The following is a 22,284-nucleotide window of genomic DNA, read 5'->3' as shown; positions in this document are numbered from 1 at the left end:
AAAGCCTCCTCCTGCCTGGTACTGGGCAGAATTGAAAGGAATATGTGAAAGGATCCATCATTCTGGTTTGTCAGAAGAATCTTGTGTGTGCTTTCACAGCCCTGAGCTTGCATGTGTCCAAGTCTCTGCCTTCACTTCCTCATACACAGAGCAAACTCTTCAACTCACCATTTACTTGGCTCCTACTGCATACCAGACCCTGTGCCTGGCATTCAGGGCCTTGCTTAAGTGGCATCTGCTCTAACCACCTGTGATGCTCTTATTTCCTACAGAAACAGTCTTGCCTGCTTGCTCCTAGTTTCCTTCTACTTAACCCATAGTGAGTACAGCTTGAATGATTACTCAGGCACCATGTTGAATGCTTCCAGTGCATAGTGGGAATCCTTACAACTCATTTTACAGCCAGGGAAATCTGGACTCTGAGAGAAAATCACTTTCCCAAAACCCACAGCTGGCAAGAAAGTACCAGGGGATCTGCCTGAGCCTACTGACCTCAGAAGCCTAACTACTTGGCATTCATGCTACACATTGTGTTAGTATATATGCCTGCTTTGTCACTTGTCACACTGCACTGTAATACTCTTTACCTGGAAGGGTCTTAGCCTCCCAGCCTGGGAACTCTTCAAGGTCAGGAACTGTCTGATTTATTTTATGCCCACACTGCTGCTTCAACGACCTGTACTAAACTTGTGGAGGTACACAGAACATGCGAGGCATTTGCCCAAGTCCCAGCACTACACACTGCTACAAAAAGCAGAAGCCAGGATCTGGTGGAGAAGAGGAAAGGAAGGAAACTGGGCCTCTGGTTGTCAGTATCCCTCACCCCTACCTACTGGCAGAGCTTCTGGAGAAGAGAGTGATCGCACTGAGCTGCCTTAGAACTTCCAGCCCTGGCCACTCAGCCTTACATGTGGGGGTTTGGTTAAGGGCCCCTCGGTCCTCCCTGGTAATCATAGCCACTCCTGTGATCACAGAACTTACAGTTTGCCGGGGTCTTTCCTATCCATATCTTGTTTGGTTTAAGCTTCTTGGTCTTTTTTTGAGATGGGTGAAGCTAGATATTGCTGTCCTGTTTGGCAGATGAGTATCTGAGGCTCGAAGAGCAAATAACTTGCCTCTGGCACGCAGCAAGCCACTAACAAAACAGTGAATGCCGTGGATATACTCTTGTAGCAGTGGTGTATGCTGCAGTAGGCTGTTATCAAAGCTCTAAAAGGTTTGCCATCACTGCTCTGTAGGCCTCACTTTGCTTGTGTGTAAGTTATATCTATAGGAAAAATTCCAAGAAGTATAATTGCTTTAGTCAAAGGGTATGCATTTGTGGTTTTAACGTACATTGCCATATAGTATTATCTCTACAGGATGACTGAGTTGCTGTCTCTTGCCCAACTACTCGCCAACTCTATGTTGCCAAAAGTGTTCTGATAGATGAAAAGTGGGATATCTGTATGCCTTAATTTGAGCTTATTAATAGTGAGAGGCAAAATAAAAGGTGGGCGTGAGAGGCGAAGTGAGAGCCAGGTATAGTGGCACACACCTGTAATCTCACACTCGGGAAACTGAAGCAGAGGATTTGCAATTTCAAGGTCAGCCTGGACTACATTATGAGACCCTGTCTCAAAAAGAGGAGAAAGGCTAGGAATGTAGCTCAGCAGTACAGCTCGCGAGGCCTCTGTCTGATCGCCAGCACTGCAGGGAAAAATGAGAATGAACATTTCTATGATTAAGACCATTGTAGTTCCTCTCCTCTGAATCCTCTGTTTGACCTTCAGCATGTGCAAATTATGGTTTGATGCATCCAACAAATTTGATGTCCTCCCCAAAAGGCTGGACAGGTTTGTACTCCAGCCAGTGGCTTATAAACATCCTGGTTCCCCACGCCTCCATCTCCTAGTGACCTCCCCATCTGCAGTTGCCATAGGGCCCGCAGGGTCTCCATACAGCTCCCTTCTTAGCTTTCTTTCCCTCCTTTCCTGTTGTTTAAGAGCCAGGTATGAGCCAAAGTATTGGTGAGACTCTGCAACCTAATGTGGTTCCTTTTCCCAGGGACACATGCCTTTTTCACAAGATAGACAGGTGATAGTGGAATTCCAGGCACTGTGTCCAATGTGTGGCTGCTGTAGCATGAGCAGAAATCTTACCTGACATTGCCAAATTTCCAGTAGCTGTGACAGAACATTTGAGAGTGTGAAGGCCTTAATGGCAGTGAGGTTTGCTGGCCCCTGGAAGACTAAGGGTTTGACCTAACGGAGGCAAGTATAGTGATCCTGGAAGCTTGTGATTACAAGTTTAAACCAGGATTGCACTTCAGTAAGTCATCATTAAAATCATAAGTTCTATTGAAGCTGATTTAATGCCCGTGTCACCCTGTTGTTTTATTTTCATTTCCATTTATTTGAGTTATTTTTCCTGTAAATATTTATTCTTCATCAGCTCTTTACCCACATCAGTCTTGTCAACTACAGCATCTGCCATACATGGAATTGTGACTTCCGTTTCTGTAATATTCATGTCTTCCACTCACAGATCTTAAGTTGAAGATCTGCCTCTTTCTTCCCATGTGCAGTTTTTGTAGCCATTGTCAGTTTTGTTTATTTCAACTCATCATACTCATTGCCTGCTGTGTAAAACACCAATCTTTTGTTTTGTTTTGTTTTGTTTTGTTTTTTGAGAGAGGATCTCACTGTATAGTTCAGGCTAGCTTTGAACTTTACTGTGTAGCCTAGGCTGGCCCCAAACTCCTGGTAATCTTCCTGCCTTGGCCTTCTGAGTACTGGGACTACAGGTATGCACCATCAAGCCTAATGAAAACACCAGTCATATTTCCTTCTCAGCTTGCACATAAGACTGTTGGAAACGGTGACCTGCTTCATGAGGTCTGGGGCTGTTCTAGAGTCATTGGTCTCTGGGTTTTTTCCTTTTGGTTGTCACATGCTGTAACTGTCTGAGCTGTAGCTCTTCTCCCTGGCCACACATGTGCCCTGGGTTCTCCCTGGTCCGTCTGTCCCAGCCCAGCTCTCCTCAGTGGCAAGGTGCTGAGATCACAGCACTAGAACTGAGAGGGAAAGAGACGAATGAGTTATTGAGGCAGCACGTGCACACCAGTGTGCAGCTATGGCACAGGCCTGCAGCCCTGGGTCAGCAGCCTCGCCTCTCTCTCCTCCAGAACGCCTCGGACATGCCTGAAACCATCACCAGCCGAGACGCCGCGCGCTTCCCCATCATCGCCAGCTGCACACTCCTGGGGCTCTACCTCTTTTTCAAAGTAAGTCCTTTGCCCTCTGTGGTGTCATTTGGTTTAAATAACTGTTGTATTTTGTTTTATTTTTTCCATCACAGGAGCCATGCATGTTCATCTATAGAAAACAAAGCAGGGAAAAGTAAATAATTCACCCATGACCCACCACCCCAAGACAACTGCTGTTGTTAAGGACTTTTCCCCACCAGTCTGTTTGTTTTCTCCATGTAGTTTTGGATTCTGTTTTCTGCTACAAGTCCGGTTTCATTGTACTGTTTATGTTGGGCTGGGGTGTAGCTTATGTGTCAGATATGCTTCTACCATACTAATCATTTTTTTTTTTTGTTTAATTTTATCAAGGTTTATTTTCCCAATAAAAGTTTTACAGGCTCAATGTTGAAAACCTGGAAAACACAGAAAATTAAAAAAGGGAAAACAGCAATCATCCAAAACCCCACTTCCAGAGACAGTCACAGATTCCCTTTGGAGGTGTGTCCTTCGCGGTGTCGGTGCATGGTTTCTCCATGGCTGTGGCCACGTGGTGTCCTTGCTCTGTGACTGCTTTCTCACCTTAATGACATCATGAGCATTTTCTCACGTTACTGCAAATACTCTATTAACCTTTCTGATTCTTAAAGTATAACTTCACTATTATCTGGTTATATAAATGATATATACAGAAAGCATGTATATTATACCAAAAAATACGTTAAGAAAGAAACAAAAAAAAAAAGAATATGAAAAAAAATTTTGCCAAGCATGGTGGCACACACCTGTAATCCCAGCACTCGGAAGGCTGAGACAGGAGGATTGCTGTGAGTTCAAGACCAGCCTGGACTACATAGTGAGTTCCAGGTCAGTCTCAACTGCATAGTGAGGCCCTGTCTCAAAAAACCAAAAAAAAAAAAAAAAAGTATGAAGAAAGAACACCACAACACATAAGTCATCACTACTAACCATTTGCCATGTCTTTTCTCAGGTTTGAAGTAAGGGTTTGTTTTTTGTTGTTGTTTTTTAGTACCAGGGATTGAACTTGGGCCTTTGTGCTTTTGAGGCAGGTGGCAGAACCACTGAGCCAAATCCCAGGCCCAGAATAAGGTTTTTTATTTATTTTCCTTTTGCAGTGCTGGGGATGGAATGCAGGGTCTCATGTAAGCTGGACAAGTGCTTTGCCACTGAGTTACATCCCTGCCCCCCTCAATAAGATTTGTTATGTTTTTGGTTTTTGTTTTGCTGGGGATTGAACCCAGGGTCTTCACACTGAATACATCACAAGCCCTTTTGTATTTTCTATTTAAGACATGATCTTGCCCAGGCAACTTGTCACTAAGTTGCCCAGGCTTAAATTTGGAGTCTTCCTGCCTTGGGATAGGATTACAGGTGTGCATTACTACACCATACCTAGCAATAAGCTTTTTGTGGAGACAGGGTCTCGCTATTTAGTCCAGCCTGGCCTTGAATTCACTATGTAGCCCATGCTGGCCTCAAACTTACAATGAATCTCCTGCCTGAGCCTCCCAAGTACTGGGATTACAGGTGTGTGCCACCAAGCCCAGCCTAACGTTTTTTGTTGTTGTTTTTGGTACCAGGGATTGAACTGGGGACCTTGAGCTTGCAGACCAGGTAGCAAAACCACTGAGCTAAATCCCCAGCCCTATAGTGTATTTTTAACATACTTAGCATTATATTATAAATACAGTATTGTAATTTTAATTTTTGTTGTTGGTTGGTTGTACGTACTAGAAATCTAATCAAGGACCTCAGACAAGTTAAGCAAGTGCTATACCACCAGCCCTGTTGTTTTGTTTTGTTCCTTTTTTAGTAATACATCACAAGCATTCTTTTCCTGGTCATTGCAGATGACTCAAAGATAACTTTAATTAAATTTTAAAATTACATGTACTTGGTTTAAATTTTTTTTCAAGTCTGGGAGTTTTTCAGTTTAAGGAAAGGTACCAGTGAGCCTTAGTCCTCTCTACAATATGTTTTCTTATGAATATATAATTTGTCATCTAGATTTATGTCTAAAAAATTTTTAAGCCAGGTTTGGTGACACACATCTGTAATCTCAGCACTTAAGAAGCTGATGCAGGAGAATCATGAGTTCAAAGCCACTTTGAACTATATTTTGAGACCCTGTCTCAAAAAAAAAATTTGTACCAAACCTATATCTCTTAACCATGGAGATATTTTTGTATCAGCACAGTCAAATTCATATAACTATGTAAATAGCTTTTTTTTTTTTTTTTTTGGTAACAGGGATCAAACTCCCCTTGTACTTGCAAAGCAAGCGGCAGAACCACTGAGCTACATCCCAGCCCCATGTAAATAGCTTTTTAAAAGCTGCTCTTGTTGCCTAGTGTGGTGGCCCATGTCTGTAATCCCAGCATTCAGGAGGCTGAGGCAGGAGGATTACTGAGAGTTCAAGGCCATCCTGGGCTACATAGTAAGTTCAAGGTCAGCCTGAATTACATAGCAAGACCGTGTCTCTAGGAAAAAAAAAAAAGCTGCTCATGCTGAGGGTGTTAGGTATGTCTGATGTGGTATGCCGTAGCAGCACTGCCGTGAACATCTTTGTGCTATGTCTTAGCAAAGGGATACATATTTTCTTCAAGTGTGTCTGCAGCAGCCTACCCTGTCAAACAGTCTCAGTTTGTAATCAGAGTGCCAAATTACCCTTCAAAAAGATTATACCGCTTTACATTCTCACTGACCCCTGCGAGTGTACTGGCTCCCACATATTCTCAACTACATTGGCTGCAACAAAATTAGTTTTCACCAATCTTTGAAGCCGAAACATAATTTTTAATGTCCATTTCCTATTGCATTGCTCCCTCATTGTTGGATCGTAAATATTCTTGAGTAGCTTCAGAATATTCCCACCAGCAGATGCATCACATTGGACTCACAGCATTCCCCTCACCTTTTTGTTTGGTTAGTTGCTGTGCAATTCAGGCTGGCCTTGAACCTACTATGTAGCTGAGTATAACTCACAGTGATCCTCCTACCTCAGCCTCCCAAGTGCCGGGACTACAGGCATCCTCCACACCCAGTTCACACTAAACAGAAAATATTATCCTGGTTTTCACTCTTAAAAATAAGAATGCACAAAATAGCATTGGATATTTACTGTTTTTCCCAGTCTCCAGTGAACAGCTGAACTCACCCAGTGCCTCGGTTCACAGCATACCATCCTCAGACCCCTTCTATCTCCATTGCCCACCTCCATCCTGCTCTGACGGAGTTGGTGTGTCTGTCTGTGTGTGCCTGAGTTTGGCGGCGGCGGCAGCTCCCTCTGCTTCCTTTTCCTGTCCGCTGTACTGTTGAGATCTCTCCAAGGCTCTGCACTGCTAGCCCATTGCTTTTGACTTTGTTGGTGGTGAATATTTCCCAAGTCTGTTGTGCTAATAAATATACATCCAGTCTCTTGCCTCAAGACAGTTTGATGTTTTCAGTACTTAGGATTCTATCCTCAGACCAGGTGACCGAAAAATGGAATTTCTAGCAGCAGAAGGTGTGAAGCTTTTTTTAGGTTTTTTGGTCTTGGTTTTTTCTCTGTACTGGATATCAAACTCAGGACCCTGTGCTTTCAAGACAGGCACAGCGCCAGTGAGCTAAATCCCCAGCCCTGGTGTGAAGCTTTTTTGAAAGGACTGGCTTCCTGTCACCTGGCCTGTCCTTTCTGGGCAGGTGAGCCCCGGCCTGCCTTGTGCCAGAAGCACCGTATATACCTCTTCCCTGTGCCTCAGTGACGGCCCTGAGATTTCCGAAAGGCAGCTGTGGACAGCACAGCTACCAGGCTCCTCCAGCACCTCAGCCTGACAGCTGGTTGACTGGTTTGCTTAACAGTAAAGGGCTGACCACAGTGGCTCTTACTCAGCCCCTGTGCTCTCCTCTTCCTGGCTGGGGGTACTGGAGTTTATAACTGATTGGTACATTTTTAAAAGTTCGTATTTTTCTGATGCCTTAGCATCCCTATAGATGGCTCTAAACATCCTTCCCAGGCACCTAGGTGCACCAATGTGGTAAGGCTGGTTGCTGCTACAACCCCCTCCCCTCCTTCCTCTGACTTAATGAAGTTCCAGCATAACAGTTTTGTGTTTGTGTACTGCATGTGGCCCCAATATAGGCACTTGCCGCAGGTCCTCCTCCCAAACCTGTGAGTATAAGTTCATTTGCCTTTCGGAGGGAATTTTTTTTTTTTTTTTTTTTTTTTTTGTTACTTTTTTTTTTTTTTTTTTTTTTTTTTTTGGTACCAGGGATTGAACTCAGGACCTTGCACTCGTCACACCACTGAGCTAATCTCTGACTCTCGACTTTCTGCCTAAAATAGAGTGATCTTATCCTCATTACCAGTTCTATTGTAAATATGGAAGCTTTAAACATTGCAACACAGCCAAGGAGCTCACACGCTCTGAGACAAGTGAACATGCAGTTTATTATAGTTACAGGCAGCCCACAGGAAGCACACGAAGGTGCTCCCAGGAAGCAGGTTCAGCCAAGCAGCTGGGAGGGTAGACCCCTCAGCAGGTGCTGCACTGGGGTCAGTGTGGAGAACACAGGCAACAAGGCAAAAAGTCAGGAGTGGATTTCACTGGTTTGTTTAATGTCACTGGATCCTGTGGAGAAAGGGCAAGAAGGGGAACTTACAGCAGGGGTCAGCCTTAACACACCTCCTCAGCTGGGCTGGGTGGTCATAGCCTATTGAGGGGGTGAGGCATCAAAAACATACAGAGCTTTATTTTTTTCCTTTTTGAGACAGGATCTTGCTAGATAATTCAGGCTGGCTTTGAACTCACTATGTAGCCCAGGCTGACTTGGAATTCACAGCAATCCTTCAGCCTCAGCCTCCCCAGTGCTGGGATTATAAGCCTGCATCACCACGCCCAGCTCGCCTCCCCCCACCAATCGGGGATCAGCTGAGGACCCTGCACTTGCCAGATAGACATAGCACTACTGAGCTACATCCCCAGCCCTAGAGCTTTAAAAATTTACAAAACTCAACTTCATGGCCTTTATCTCACCTCATTTAAAACTGATCACTTTGGAGCAACTTAAAAAAAATTACACTAGCTGGGGATTTAGCTCAGCGGTTCAGTGGCCTGCCTTGCAAGCTCAAGGACCCGAGTTCAATCCCCGGTACCAAAAATAAATAAATAAAATAAAATTTAAAAAAAAAATTACACTAATGTTATAAGAAAAAGGGAGAAATTAGAGTGAAAAAGAAATTTTAAGTAGGATAAAATAAGTCAGGCATAGTGGCACACACTTATAGTCCCATCACTCGATAGACTGAGGCAGGAGGATCTCCTAAGTGCAGAAAATAAAAGCAAGCCTTGGGTGAGGACTTCACACCAGTGGTCTACAGACCTGTATTCTCAGGCTGGGGATTTAGCTCAGAGACACCCTACCTACCTCACAAGCACAAGGTCCTGAGTTTGATCCCCAGTACTAGGAGGAAAAAAAAAAAAAGACTTGTATTCTCTCTAGAAATGAGCCATAACTGTTGCCCTGACTTTCTAGATACCAAAGCACTAAGGACAGTGGGACTGGTGCTCACTTCATACATCCACATAGTCAGCACCCAGAGCCCACAGGTGTGGTCTGAGGGGTTTTCTGCCCAGGGGTGACAGGCACGGCAGATCTCCACAAGAAGAATACATCCCTGTGCCTACAAAGTATTCATAAACCTTTCTTGTAGCACACATGTAATCAAGCACTGATTTGCTCATGCGTTCATTCTGCATTTATTGAGTGCCCACTACCTGGGTCCTGAGGTGGGGGCACTAGAGAGAAAAACAGCGAGTGCCCCTGCACTTGGGGAGCATCTTGTTCAGTGCTGGAGACAGCCACAATTACATAGATAAAGGTGAAGTTCAGCTCTAAGAAGGGATGCAGGCAAGGTCTATAGTGCCAGGAAAGAAGAATCAGCCGAGGGGAACACCCTCCTGCCTAAGCCCCCATCTCAGCAGCACCTCTACCTACTACCTACCTGCTCATTGAGTCCTCCTGTCCTGCTCTTTGAGCCTTCAGTGCACCCTGCATTCCTGTTCAGAACAGATCAGGAGTCTTCCTGCTGCCCACCACTTCCTACCTCCCCCATCCAGGGCACCATGCCCTACTGGTCTGCGCAGTGCCCTTCGCACTGGGTACTCTGCTTCTGCTCTTGCACCGTAGGTTCTTCTGTACAGCAGCAGAGGGGTGCTTGCAGACCATCAGATCATGTCACAGCCCTGTCCTCCCTCCAGTGCTGGCGTGCCTACCAGGTGAACCCAAAGTCTTTTGTAGCACTTCAGGGTCTTGTTCCCCAGCCTCTTCTAACACTCCTCTCTTGCTTCCTCTGCTCCAGACTTACAGACCCTCACTGTTGTCTAAACACACAAACACCCACCTCAGGACCTTTGTACTTGCTGTTCCTTCTGCCTCAGATGTTCTTTCTGAGTCTCTCCACAGTCCACTTCCTACCTTGGTTTAGGGTTCTGCTCCAGGGCCCCTCCCTTCCAGAGGCCTCTGTGCCTGTCTGCAATAATAGCTCTCCCCCCTCCCTCTCTGACTCTGCCCCACTCTGCTCTTATGAGCCCCCTTTACCACCTGGCAATACATTATGTCCCATTTCTTCTCCCTCCCTGGTACATAAATCCTGAGGGCAGAGCCTTTGCTTCATTCCCCTGGTGATTAGCACAATGTCCTGCACATAGTGAACAATTGGAAATTATCTGCTGAATGCCTCAGGTAGGGGTGTTTAAGGAAACCACCAAAGAGCTCAGGAAGATGAGTACAGGGGCCTAGATGAAGCAGGAGGGTACAGCCCAGGTAGCCCAGACCAGGCACCATGAAAGGCCAGAGAGGATACAGCCTAGAGAAAGCAAGCAGTGTGAGCGAGGCAGAGGAGTGTGGGCCTTCAGCTCATGGGAGCAGAGAGAAGCCATCGCAAGGCTCTAGGCGGGGCACCAGTCTGATCAGACTCAAAATGAAACATTTGCAGGCAGACACTATCCCTGCACCCTACACAGCAGCACTTCTTCCCTCCCCGTTAGAGACCATCACTGTAGCAAATCCAGCAGAGTACATACAGCAAATTGAAAGGATATAATATGGCATTCCCAAGGTCTAGAATTAAGATGTGAGCTAGATGTGCTGGCACACACCTCTAAGCCCAGCACTTGGGAGGCTGAGGCAGGAGAGGATTGCCATGAGTTTAAGGCCAGCCTGGACTACAAAGTGAGTAGTGACAATGGCTTTGGAGCATTGTGATGGGGAACATTTCATGGTTTTATCTGACAGTAATAAGGCCAGGAAGCAGCAAGTGGCTGTCAGGGCCTGCTGTCCTGACTTCCCACTGTCTTCAGGAGGGGGAGGAGGCATCAGAGCTGATGTGGAGGATGGAGGGGGTACCCAGATACCTTGTAGCTAGCATGCTTGGGCCTTGCTGAGTGCTCTCTAGGGCTCTGCAGATCTTTGGAGAAGAAGGAAATGTGGGAGAGCAAATTCTAAGGTTCTGCCAGCTGTCTTGGGTCTTGCACTTCAGACTCCCTAATCCCCTATGGACCATGCATGATTCTGGGCACAAACCTAATTGCCTGTCTCTAGAAAACAGAGTTCCATGAATACACCTCCAGACACCCCTGGGAGGTACATCTGGGAACTTGAAGTTCCCACAGCTGTAAATAGAAGGCCCCTGAGATTCTTCTCCACTGTCCCCTAACAAAAAGTGAGACCCACCTCCAGAAGAGCAGCAAGGACATTTCAGCATGGCCACTAGCAATCCTGACTTCCTGTTTCCTTTTGTCTTTCTGCCTCAGATATTCTCCCAGGAGTACATCAACCTCTTGCTGTCCATGTATTTCTTCGTACTGGGAATCCTGGCCCTGTCCCACACCATCAGGTCAGAAGGCATCTCTCTGCAGCACTTGAAGCAGCTTTCTCAGGAGCCAGTACGGGGTTTTGGCTGTGAACATTACCTTTGGCATCATTCAGAGCTAGTTTTGAATCCTGGCTGTAAAATGCAAAGGAATTTTTTCCTTGTGTCATAGCATAAGTGACCTAGGATGAGAACCGTAACCTCTCAGGGCCACAGTTTCCTTCCTGGAACTGATAAGAATATCCAGCGGTTATTTCCTACCATCACTGTTGTTGGGAGTGTTGTTTGTGAACAGTAATGTTAGTAATTGTCACAGCGCTGGGATGAGTAGTCCAGTGCCACCTGCCAGGCGCTGTAGCCTGCCAGGCGCTCAGCTCGGCCCTCGTACACTTTCTTTTTCATGAGAAACCCTGGAGGAAGATGCTAGGAGTGTGCACTTTGGAATTTGACTACCTGACTGAATCCATACTGCCACTTAATAGCTCATGACTTTGGGCAAGTTACTTAATCTCTGGTCTCAATTTCTTCGCAAACATGGAGAAAAATAGTAGTATTTTCCTCATGAGGATGTGTTGAAAGTTTTTAGCCTGGTGTCTCATACTTCTTGTATTCAGTAGTTGTTAACCTTGTTAGTAGTAGTAGTGTTATCTGTGTTAACCTGCCAGGCAACCTCATATAGTTAGCTTTTGCTTTCAATCCAGGAAAACAAGCTCAGAGAGGTTAAAAAATTTTGCTTGGATCACACACCTGATAAGCAGCAGAGCCAGGATTCAAACGCAGGTCTTTGTGACGCCAGAGCCTTTCTTCCCACTGCCATCCTGCTCAGATCCCCACACAATCATGTTAGCTTAGTGGGAATGCATGATTGAAACCACTGTTCCTTGGGATGGGGCTGCCATTGGCATCCTGAACTGCTAGGGCTATCCTGTGATCCTATGCACAGCCAACACCTGGCATTTTCCCAGTTCCACATGGGAGATATACCCCCAGCTTGTGCCTGCAAAGATATCCAGCATGTTTGTGTCTGCCCCTTTGTGATAGTACCACCTCAGGCTGAGAGCCATTGATAGACTAAGAGGTGACCAGTAGAGCAGGAAGTTACCAGAAGAAAGGACTGGATTTGAGTTCAGCTCTGAAGGATGGGAAGCTGGGAAGAGGTGCAGAAGAGAGCAAGACCAGGTCAGGAACTGGAAGAGCCTTGTGCAGGTCATTGTTGAGATCTTCCCAGAGCTGCCAAACAGCTAGGGAGAAAGAGCAGGATCTGCCCCTCCAGAGGCAGCAAATAGCAAGGTTGAGTGTGGCCTCGTTCCTTAGGCATGCTGGCAGGACAATAGCTTGAGAGGCGGCCCAGGGACAAGGCCTACATTGCTCTGCAGCTTTGTAATCTGCATCAGTTACTCCAGCTCTCTGAATATCAGCTTTTCCATCTATAAAATGGAAAGACTGCAGAATCTCCTCACAGCGGTGTGGGGAAGATAAGCCAAGCCGCTGTCTGCAGCAAGCCTAGAGCACAGGGCACACGTGGGTGGTAACTTCAGCCCAGGGTGAAAGAGCTGGGCCCCAGCTGTGGGATATGGGTGGAATTCAGTGTTGCCTTTACCTGCACTGACCCTTAACCCACAAATTCTTATTCTGGCCACCAGGGGAGAACATTGGCACTAGGTCCCATCCATCCCCTGTCCCCCGTCCTCCCAGCCCCCTGCATTTGTGAGCAACTGGGCAGGACTAGGACACAGTCGCTTACGGCGCTGGCTTCCCTCCCTTCCCAAGCTGATAAGAATTTTCCCAAAGTCTAGCCTGTCCCACCCCACATTTGTGAGCCCCATCCCCATAGCCCAGCCTTACCATAGCAAAAATCCATTGTATTTTATATGTGTGCTATCGAAGCAAGCACAAGAATCCACTGTGTTTTGAAAGCCATTGGTAGGCCATGTGCTGAAGAATGATTATTTCACTTTATCTCAAAGACCTTGCAAGAGAGATGTCTTAAACCAGATGTGCACACCTATGATCCCAGCGCTCAGGGGGCTGAGGCAGGAGGATTGCCAAAAGTTTGAGGTCAGCCTGGGCTACATAGTGAGTTCAGGGCTAGCCTGAACTACGTAGGAAGACCCTTTGGGGGGGGGGTATTTTATCTCCTTCCAACTGCCTGATAGAGGGAGTTTTAAACTTCTATTATTTTAACACCAAAGATTTTTTTTCTATTTAGAATAGCTGATGGACGTTGTCCCAGATTTCCCATAGATTAGCCAAGAAACAGTTACTCTTCTATCTTCAATTCATAGAAGACATTTATAAATATTATCAACAGAAAATAAAACTAAAGCCAGGCGCGGTGTTGCACACCTGTTTTCCCAGCACTTAAGAGGCTGAGGCAGGAGGATCACTGGCAGTTTGAGGCCAGCCTGAAGTACATAGTAAGACCTTGTCTCGAAAAGAAAAGAAAACTAGTGGGCTGAGGATGGATACAGATCAATGTTAAAGAACATGCTTAGCAAGCATTAGGTCCTGGGTTCAATCCCCAGCACTCCAGAAATAGGAAAGAAAACCAACAGCAGCTAAAACAGTACATGATAAAACTTGTCAATCACTAGGAACGAACAGTTTTCATTTTCTTAATAAAATTTAGAGCAATAGAATTTGACCTAGGAAGATCAGACCTTCTAAATATAAAAGTTGGCTGTAGGTAGAAGGATGACCATGTGGTCAAACCATTTGGGGTCAAAGCTGTCCACTGAAAAATAAGATGGGGACCAAAAACTGTCAGATGAATGAAATAGTTGTAAAATTTACATCGAAAAGAACTGAATTAATTTTAGTAACCAGGGATGGTGGTGCACGCCTGTAATCCCAGCACTCAGGAGACTGAGGCCCTCAAATAACAGGCTGGGGATTTAGCTTAGTGGCACCGTGCCTCGCAAGCACAAGGTCCTCAGTTTGATCCCCAGTACTGGGGAAAAAAAGTTTAAAAACTAGAATAATAATAATTATTATTAGATTGGTAAAGGTTTTGTTTTGTTTTTTGTACCAGGGATTGAACTCAGGACCTTGTGCTTGTGAGGCAAGCGGCAGAACCACTGAGCTAAATCCCTGGCCCTAAAGGAGGATAATTAATCATGTTTTTAGAGAGCTGATTGAAAAGTTAAATTGACTTTTTTTTTCCCCCTTGGCCTTTTGAGACAGGGTCTCACTATGTAGCCCAGATTGGCCGCGAACTCACAGCAGTACTCTGGCCTCAGTCTCCCGAGTGCTAGGATTACGGGCGTGCGCCACCATGCCCAGCTGACTCTCCTTCAATTAAACTGAGTTTTCTAGCCAGACATGGTGGCGCACGCCTGTAATCCCAGCACTTGGGAGGCTGAGGCAGGAGGATCGCTGTGAGTTGTGAGTTCAGGTCAGTCTCAACTACGTAGTGAGACCCTGTCTCAAATGCCCCCCCAAAATATAAATAAAATGAGTTTTCTAAAATAGTCTCAATGAACATATCATTAATATTTCAGTGAGTGGGCTGGGGATTTAGCTCAGTGGTTCCACTGCCTGCCTCACAAGCGCAAGGTCCTGAGTTCAATCCCCAGTACCAAAAAACAAAAACAAACAAAATAAATGTCAATGAGCAAGGGCCCGGGATTTAGCTCGGTGGTTCCGCTGCCAGACTCACAAGCACCAGGACCTGAGTTCAATCCCCGGTACAAAAAAAAAAATTTCAGTGAGCTGTTCATAGCTACAAATTTAGAGGCCAACCTTCCTCAGGAATTTGAGACAGAGACACTGAGGCTCAGATGGGTTATGTGACTACCAGGATTTATAGCTGTTATGGGGCAGAGTGAGGTCTTGAACCTGAAGATCTGACTCCAAAGCCAGTGTTCCTTCCATTTGGGGAGTGTGGGGACGCACCTCAGAGGAGGGTGGGATCTGCTGTCTCCAGAGAGTTGGTAGAGCTCTAAGCCAGGTCAGCCCAGGCTGAATTCTTTTTTGGTTTTTTGTTTGTTTTTTGGTACTGAGGATCGAACTTGGGTCCTTGCACTTGCAAGACAAGTGGCAGTACCACTGAGCCAAATCCCTGGCCCAAGTCTGAATTCTCATAGGTCCCCCCAGTCCCAACTGCCCGACCCACTCTGCTGCCATTTTCCTGAGCCCCTCAGTAGACAGGTCAGGTTATGGGGAAGGGAAGAGACTATGCCTGTTTCACTGTCTCTGCACTCATACCTCACTGATGTCATCACATGATTTTGAGTCGAGGCTGTAAAGGAATGCACCATGACAGAAACCCACAGTTTTTTAGTGCTCCTTCTGCAGGCTCAGTGCTAGGCTACGCATCTTGCCTGCCTGCTTTCATATCTTCACACAACCCTTTGAGACAGGTGGTGGTGTTAATCCCTACATACAGGTGAGACTGAAGCCCAGGGAGACTTTGCCACTGAAGTGGCTGTCCCAGGCCTATACAGTTGATATGTGGCAAAGCCAGGTTTCAGCTTTGGGCTGCTGGGGCTGGTAGCTGCTCCATAGTACTGCCCCCACCACCACCACCAGGATGGACCAAGATGCCTTGGTTTGCTAATCTTGTTCTGAAGAATATCTCTGTTCCTTGCCTGGCCTGGAAGTGGGGGGTGCTGTATAACCAGAAAGAATGCTTCTAGAGATGGAGCCAACCAGTTCTGAACAACAGAGGCTTCACGCAAGGTGTGAATGTGAGGATGATCCTTCCTTCAGGGCTGAGATTCATCTGGCTGACCGATTCCAAGCTGTACTTGTAAAATCCCATACTTGTCACTGGAACTCATGGAGTTGGGTAAGGGTGACTGTCTGTTTGCCTGATTTGATAAGTCTGGAAAGGAGTCCAGGAATTGCTTCTTCACAAGGGATTCATTCAGGTGGTACATGGGCCAGACTTGGGAATTCCTGACTCCCCAAAACTGTTTTATCACCAGTGTCTGCTTCCGCTTTGCATTTCTTTGATAGGAACACAGAGGCAGTATGAAATCAGTCGGAGTCCAGAGACCTAGGTTTGAATCTCAGTTCAGATACTGGCACCTTGTGTGACCCTGGGCAAGTCACTTACCCTCTAAGGATCTCTCTTTCCACACCTCTAGACTGGGAACAGTAAAACTTACTGGGGTAGCTGTTAAGAGTGCCAGAAGATAACAGCTGCAAACGGGCATTGCTGGGGTTGTTAGAGCTGTAATTGGCCTTGGGGGCTCTGTTTGCCAACCTGCTTTGTCTTTTTTTCTAGCCCCTTCATGAATAAATTTTTCCCAGTGAACTTTCCAAATCGACAGTATCAGCTGCTCTTCACTCAGGGCTCTGGGGAAAACAAAGAAGGTCAGTGCTGCCCACTTTCCATGTTGTGTCTAGGGCGTTTTCCCTACCACTCCCCTTTGTCTTTCCAGTAGTAGGTTCTCCCATAGAATAAGTGATGGAAAAGATGGGCTGTAGAATATCACAGCCAGGTTCATATCCCATCTCTGCCACAACCTAGACACAGACTCTGGGTGAATGCCTTACCTCTCTGAGCATTAGTGGTGTTTTTTGTTTTGTTTTGTTCTGTTTTTGTTTTTCTTTGAGGGAGTACCATCTGTAAAATGAAAATGATAATCTAGTATCTCCTTCATAAGCACAGTTATTAGGGCTGGGAGTAAACAATTGGAAAGTATTCAGCATACTACTTGACTCATATAAGCAAGTCTGCTATTAATGAGGCTTTTAGCATGTTTCATTTTTAGTGTGATTATTCTCCCACTTAAGATTTGAAAAAGCGAATCCCCCCCCTTTTTAATGAAAACTATGAGAATCTGAATGGAGCCTAGAGTGTACAGTTACAGCATATAGATTCAAATACAGTTCCAAGATTATTAATGGCTTCACCAAATAGAAAGTATTTCTCTTAATGTAAACTTCTAGTGGAGTGGAGTGGCACATACCTATAATCCCAGCACTGAGGAGGCTGATGCAGGAGAACTTTGAGGCCAGCTTGTGGTATAGTGCACTACATAGGGGGACCCTGACAATACATTAATTAATTAATTAATTAATTAATTAATTAATTCTAGGCTTGTAGAATGCATCTTTCTTACTGGTGCCCACCACAGTCTGCTTTCTCCCCACAAATCACCCATTTTATAACTTTTCTCTGCATCTCTAGTCCACCTGTGCCAAAATAAATGATTGTTTAAGATAAGGCTAAATTAGGGCCAGGGATTTAGCGCAAAGGTTCCGCCACATGCCTCGAAAGTGCAGGGTCCTGAGTTCAATCTCCAGTACCAAAAATAAATAAATAAGGCTAAATTTTAAAAAATAAAATAAGGCTAAACTTGCACCGTAGTCTTCAGGGTCTCAGGCCCTATCTATCTTGAGCTTTAACCATACTGGGGGTGGCCCTCGCAGGATGGCAGCCATCACACCACAGCCCGACCAGAGAAGAGAGGTATTTCTGTCATGGACTCATTTAGCTACAAGGGTAACTGGAAAACATAGCCGTGAGCAAATTCGTCTATTCCAGCCAGTAATCTTACGGTGGGCCCTTACAGTCTTTTCCTGTCCACACCCCACCCTCTCCCCCATGGGAGAGGAACCGGAAGTCAGTAGAAGAGCTGGCCGAGCACCCACCCACGTGGGTTCAGGAGAGCGGAAGTCTGTTTTCGCCTAGCCGTAAAACGCAGCTGGCTTCCGATTTTTGCGTCTTTCAGTTGACGAGAAGGGTTGCGTCTGTTGGTGTTGACCTTCCTCATGCTCAGAAATATTGGACCTTTGCCGATTCAACTTTTCCCTGTTGGCCCTGGCTTCACCTTGTATCATGTTCAAGAAATTTGACGAAAAGGAAAATGTGTCCAGCTGCATCCAGTTGAAAACTTCAGTTATAAAGGGTGTTAAGAACCAACTGGTAGAGCAGTTTCCAGATATTGAGCCATGGCTTAATCAAATCATACCTAAGAAAGATCCTGTCAAAATAGTCCGATGCTATGAACATACAGAAATCCTTGCGGTAAATGGAGAATTAGTATTTTTTGCACAAAGAAAAGGGCCTTTTTATCCAACCCTAAGGTTACTTCACAAATACCCTTTTATCCTGCCACATCAGCAAGTTGATAAAGGAGCCATCAAATTTGTTCTCAGTGGTGCAAATATCATGTGTCCAGGTTTAACTTCTCCAGGAGCCAAGCTTTACCCTGCCGCAGTAGATTCTATTGTTGCAGTCATGGCAGAAGGAAAACAGCATGCTCTGTGCATTGGAGTCATGAAGATGTCTGGAGAAGACATTGGGAAAATTAATAAAGGAATCGGCATTGAAAATATCCATTATTTAAATGATGGACTGTGGCATATGAAGACATATAAATGAGACAAATACACTGAGGCTAAATAGGAATATTGTGTTACGTGTTTGTTTCTTTGTGTGATAGCATGATGGCACTGTTTATGCCGAATTAATAGTTTTGTTTTTTTTTTTGTTTTGTTTTGTTTTGTTTTTTGGTATAGGGGATCAAACTCAGGACCTTGTGCTTGTGAGGCAGGTGGTAGAACCACTGAGCTAAATCCCCGGCCCAATCCCTTTTAAAAAGTTTAAACCAGCTGGGGATGTAGCTCAGTTGTGCGGTGCCTGCCTGGCAAGTTTGAGGCCCTGAGTTCTGTTCCCAGTACCAAATAAACAAAAACAACTTTAAACCAGAGTGCTTTTACCACAGAGGACAGGACAGAAACTGGGACATAAGCAGCAGTGTGCTGCACTGGAATCTGAAAGGAATGACTGGACTCTAACCCTAGCCAAGCAACCTTTCTGACCTTCCTTTATCAGAGAGCTTGGAAACAGTGGAGAATGGGTCTGACAGGATGACAGCCAGAGGGTTCCCATAAAAGCGGTCTCTGGGGCTCCCTCCTGCCTTTTCCCCAGGCCTCCATTTCTTACCTTCTGCTAGTGAACTAGAGTTGCTAGCAACCTTCTTGATTCCTGTGGTGACAAAGGAGAAAGACTGCAGTGAACTAGGAGCTTGCTAAAGATCTGAGCTCTGGATGCTGACATTCATTGAGCACTGCAGGCATTGTGCCGCTTGCATCATAAAGACCGTCTCCCTCCCTCCATAGCCCTGTGAGGGAGGTACTGTTGCCATTTTTATACAGGAGAAAACAAGCTCAGAGAGGAAACTGCCTCCCCCAAGGTCACCCAGCCTCAAGTGGCTGAGCCTATGCTTCCAACACTAAGGGCCATCTCCCACTGAGCCTGTATTTTCTCTAGACCTGTTTCCTGCTCTAGAAAGTTGGAGGGGTTGGGGGGTGACTCCAGTGAGCTCCTTCTGTCCTCATACTCCCATCTGTCTGAGGCAGCACAGGCTGAACCCCTAGACCTGTGGGCCACTGACAGTGCCCACAGCCATGCCCTCCTCCGTCCAGGGGCTGACAGGTGGGAGGGGCAGCCCCGCCCCGGGGAGTGGACTTACCTGGCCTCTCTGCCCAGAGATCATCAATTATGAGTTTGACACTAAGGACCTGGTGTGCCTGGGCCTAAGCAGCATTGTTGGCGTCTGGTACCTGCTGAGGAAGGTAAGTATCCAAGGCCTGAACAAAAGGAAGACTGGAATGACAGGGCGGGGTTGGGACCCAGCATACAGGTCTCATTCCCACCTTTCACCAGCACTGGATTGCCAACAACCTCTTTGGCCTGGCTTTCTCCCTAAACGGGGTAGAACTGCTGCACCTGAACAACGTCAGCACTGGCTGCATCCTGCTGGGTGGACTCTTCGTCTATGATGTCTTCTGGGTGAGTAAGTGGCACCCAAGATGTCCAGTTTTGGGTGCCCCAATTTCCTATACCCCTTCCTGTCTGGGCCCATCTGTGAAACTGCTAGAGAGAACAGAATCTCCTTTTTACTGAGAGCCCACTCAGTGTCTGGGGCCTTTTGCTCATCCTCATGTCTTCCTTAGAATGGCCCTGGCCAGGATATTGCTTAGGCCCATGTCTCTGTACCAAACGAGTTGAGACTCAAGGACATTCAGAAAGAGGTGGCAGGATGCTAATGAAGGAGCCCTGCAAGGGCACTAAACTTAAGACAAAGGCCACCTGTGTTCTGGCTACACACCATTCTTGGGCTAAGAAACCTAACACACATTGAAGTATCACAGAACCTTTCCCCTGGCCCTTGGAGGCTTCTCCCCTTGAGGATCCCTTAGAAGTTCCTCTCTGTTACCTAGAGCCAGCATCAGTAGCCACCTCCCCTGAACTCAGCTCTTCCCAGGTTCCTGCCCTGCTCCTTGCAGATCCAGAACCCTCCTTCAGAAGCCCACAGTGAGCCTTTCTTCCACACCCAGCCCCTCATTTCCCTCCAGACTCCTCTTTTCTCTTTCCAGGTATTTGGGACCAATGTTATGGTGACAGTGGCCAAGTCCTTTGAGGCACCAATAAAATGTGAGTGATCATTCACCCTCACCCATGAGAGCTCCCTGCCCACCTAGCAGGCCCACAGGCTTCTGTGGTTCAAACTGCACCCTTATCTCCTCCCCACATACCTCTTCTCCAGGCTGTCATATATCTCTCCAGCCTGGTTTCCTCTTGTTCACTGATTGATCTGGTACTGTTCATGAGCTGCTACTCTCTCTGTCCGGGGCCTTGGTCACAACTCATTGTGGTATGAAATGAGCAGGAGTGGAAACAAGCACGGAGGGGGAAGGTCTAACAGCCTGTGTGGGCCATGAAGGGACTTCCCAGAAGCAGAAACCATGCTGAGAACTGAAGCACCTCCCTAGGAACCCTTGGGAACCTAGATATCAGGTGTTCTTTGTCCAACATCTTTCATACATCCTTGATCTTGTTCTTCAGTGTAGAGTGTAGCCATTGCTCATAAATAATTTTTTAAAACTACCGTAGCTTGGGCATAGCTCAGTGGTAAGTACTTGCCTCGCATACAAGAGGCACTGTGTTCCAGCCCCAATTTTTTTGGTACCGGGGGTTGAACTCGGGTCCTTGTGCTTGCAAGGCAGGCAGTAGAACCACTGAGCTAAATCCCCAGCCCAAAAATTTTTCTTTCTTTTTTATCGGCACCAGGGATTGAACTCGGGTCCTTGTGCTTGCAAAGCAGGTGGCAGCACCACTGAGCTAAATCCCTAGCCCTATCCCCAGTATTTCAAAAAAATACTTGCACAAAGAAAGGTGGGAAGACCCTGTCTCCAAATAAAAAGGGCTGGAGATATAGCTCAGTAGTAGGGAGCCCTGGATTTCATCCCCAATACAGCGGGGGAAGAAAAGGAAAGAGAAAATCAGCATCTTTAAACAAGGGAGAAATTGTGTTCTCTCTCTACAGCAAACCAAGAGTAGAACAGCACAGGGATATGTTAACCCTCTTGAGTCACCAGGAGTCAAGGTTACTTCAGACCTTCCACTCCACCGTTCCCAGTGTGTCTGCCCATCCCATAAATGAGACCCTGGCTCCTAGCATTGACTTCTTACCGCCAAGTCCAGCAGCACAGATGAAGTTTGTGCTCCTGAGCCTTCCCCATATCTCACTGTCCCAAGTTGGATCATAGGCCCAAGTCCATAGCATAAATCAGCAAGGAGTGTGTGGGGGGGTGGCTATAAAGAGAAGGAGGGCCACTTGCTAGAGCAAGGAGACAGATGCTGGGCAGGCTAAGGAACAGTGGTGTCCCATGAGCTTCGATGGGTTAATCTGTGGGCTTGGGAGTCTGGAGAAGCCAGCCAGGTGTCCAGACTTTCCTGGGCAATGAGACCTAAGCAGCACACAAGGCAGTGCGAGTGGTAGGGGGTACACAGCTTCAGCAAAGGGCCCAGGGCAGGAAGTGCATGGCGGGCCAGGAAAGGGCAATGGCTGAGTTAGGGGAGCAGAGGCTGGACGTGGGGGCACTGCCCAGCAAGTATCGGATAAGTTGTTAAGCTCTTAACAAGGAAATAACGCTGACTTGCTTGGTTTCTGGTGCTTGAAAGCTAGTTTTCTAGATTGAGGAGAAGACTCACTGCCTTCTGCTAGAGCTGGAGCACGGAAGCAAAATAACTAAGAGCATATATGGTAGCTGGGCACCTGTAACCATAGATACTCAGGAGGCAGAGGCAAAGAGGATCCCTTGAGCCTGGAGTTAAAAGCCAGCCTAGGGACCAGGGACTTAGCTCCGTGGTTCCACCACCTGCCTTGAAAGCACAAGGTCCCAAGTTCGATCCCCGATACCAAAAAGAAAAAAAAAAAAAAAA

At 46.4% G+C, this 22,284-nt stretch overlaps 2 protein-coding genes across 9 annotated transcripts in view; both read left to right on the top strand.

Annotated features, from left to right (window-relative positions):
* The window catches only part of Hm13 (histocompatibility minor 13), a 43,454-nt gene that overhangs the window by 5,994 nt on the left and 15,176 nt on the right, over positions 1 to 22,284 (top strand). For 3 of the 8 annotated variants that reach the window (XR_781070.1, XM_010628487.3, XM_010628486.2), the window contains exons 2-8: positions 3,167 to 3,265; positions 3,599 to 3,727; positions 11,041 to 11,123; positions 16,330 to 16,418; positions 19,492 to 19,631; positions 19,723 to 19,848; positions 20,436 to 20,493. Coding sequence is in view for 4 of the 8 variants with exons in the window: in XM_010628487.3 (XP_010626789.1) it covers positions 3,167 to 3,265; positions 3,599 to 3,727; positions 11,041 to 11,123; positions 16,330 to 16,418; positions 19,492 to 19,631; positions 19,723 to 19,848; positions 20,436 to 20,493 (724 nt within the window). In the remaining 4 variants the exon portion in view is untranslated. The remainder of the gene's footprint in view (positions 1 to 3,166; positions 3,266 to 3,598; positions 3,728 to 11,040; positions 11,124 to 16,329; positions 16,419 to 19,491; positions 19,632 to 19,722; positions 19,849 to 20,435; positions 20,494 to 22,284) is intronic. The other 5 variants (XR_781073.1, XM_010628489.3, XM_010628488.3 and 2 more) reach the window with 3 other exon arrangements.
* LOC104865123 (malignant T-cell-amplified sequence 1-like) lies at positions 16,428 to 18,570 on the top strand. The gene has a single exon (XM_010628485.2). The coding sequence runs from the start codon at positions 17,890 to 17,892 to the stop codon at positions 18,433 to 18,435; it is 546 nt and encodes a 181-aa protein (XP_010626787.1). The 5' UTR covers positions 16,428 to 17,889; the 3' UTR covers positions 18,436 to 18,570.

Source organism: Fukomys damarensis, unplaced genomic scaffold, assembly GCF_012274545.1.
Source record: "Fukomys damarensis isolate Sample0158 unplaced genomic scaffold, DMR_v1.0_HiC HiC_scaffold_22, whole genome shotgun sequence".
NCBI classification, from domain to species: domain Eukaryota; kingdom Metazoa; phylum Chordata; class Mammalia; order Rodentia; family Bathyergidae; genus Fukomys; species Fukomys damarensis.
Note: the sequence above shows the minus strand (reverse complement) of the source record. Positions and strands in the feature narration are given on the sequence as shown.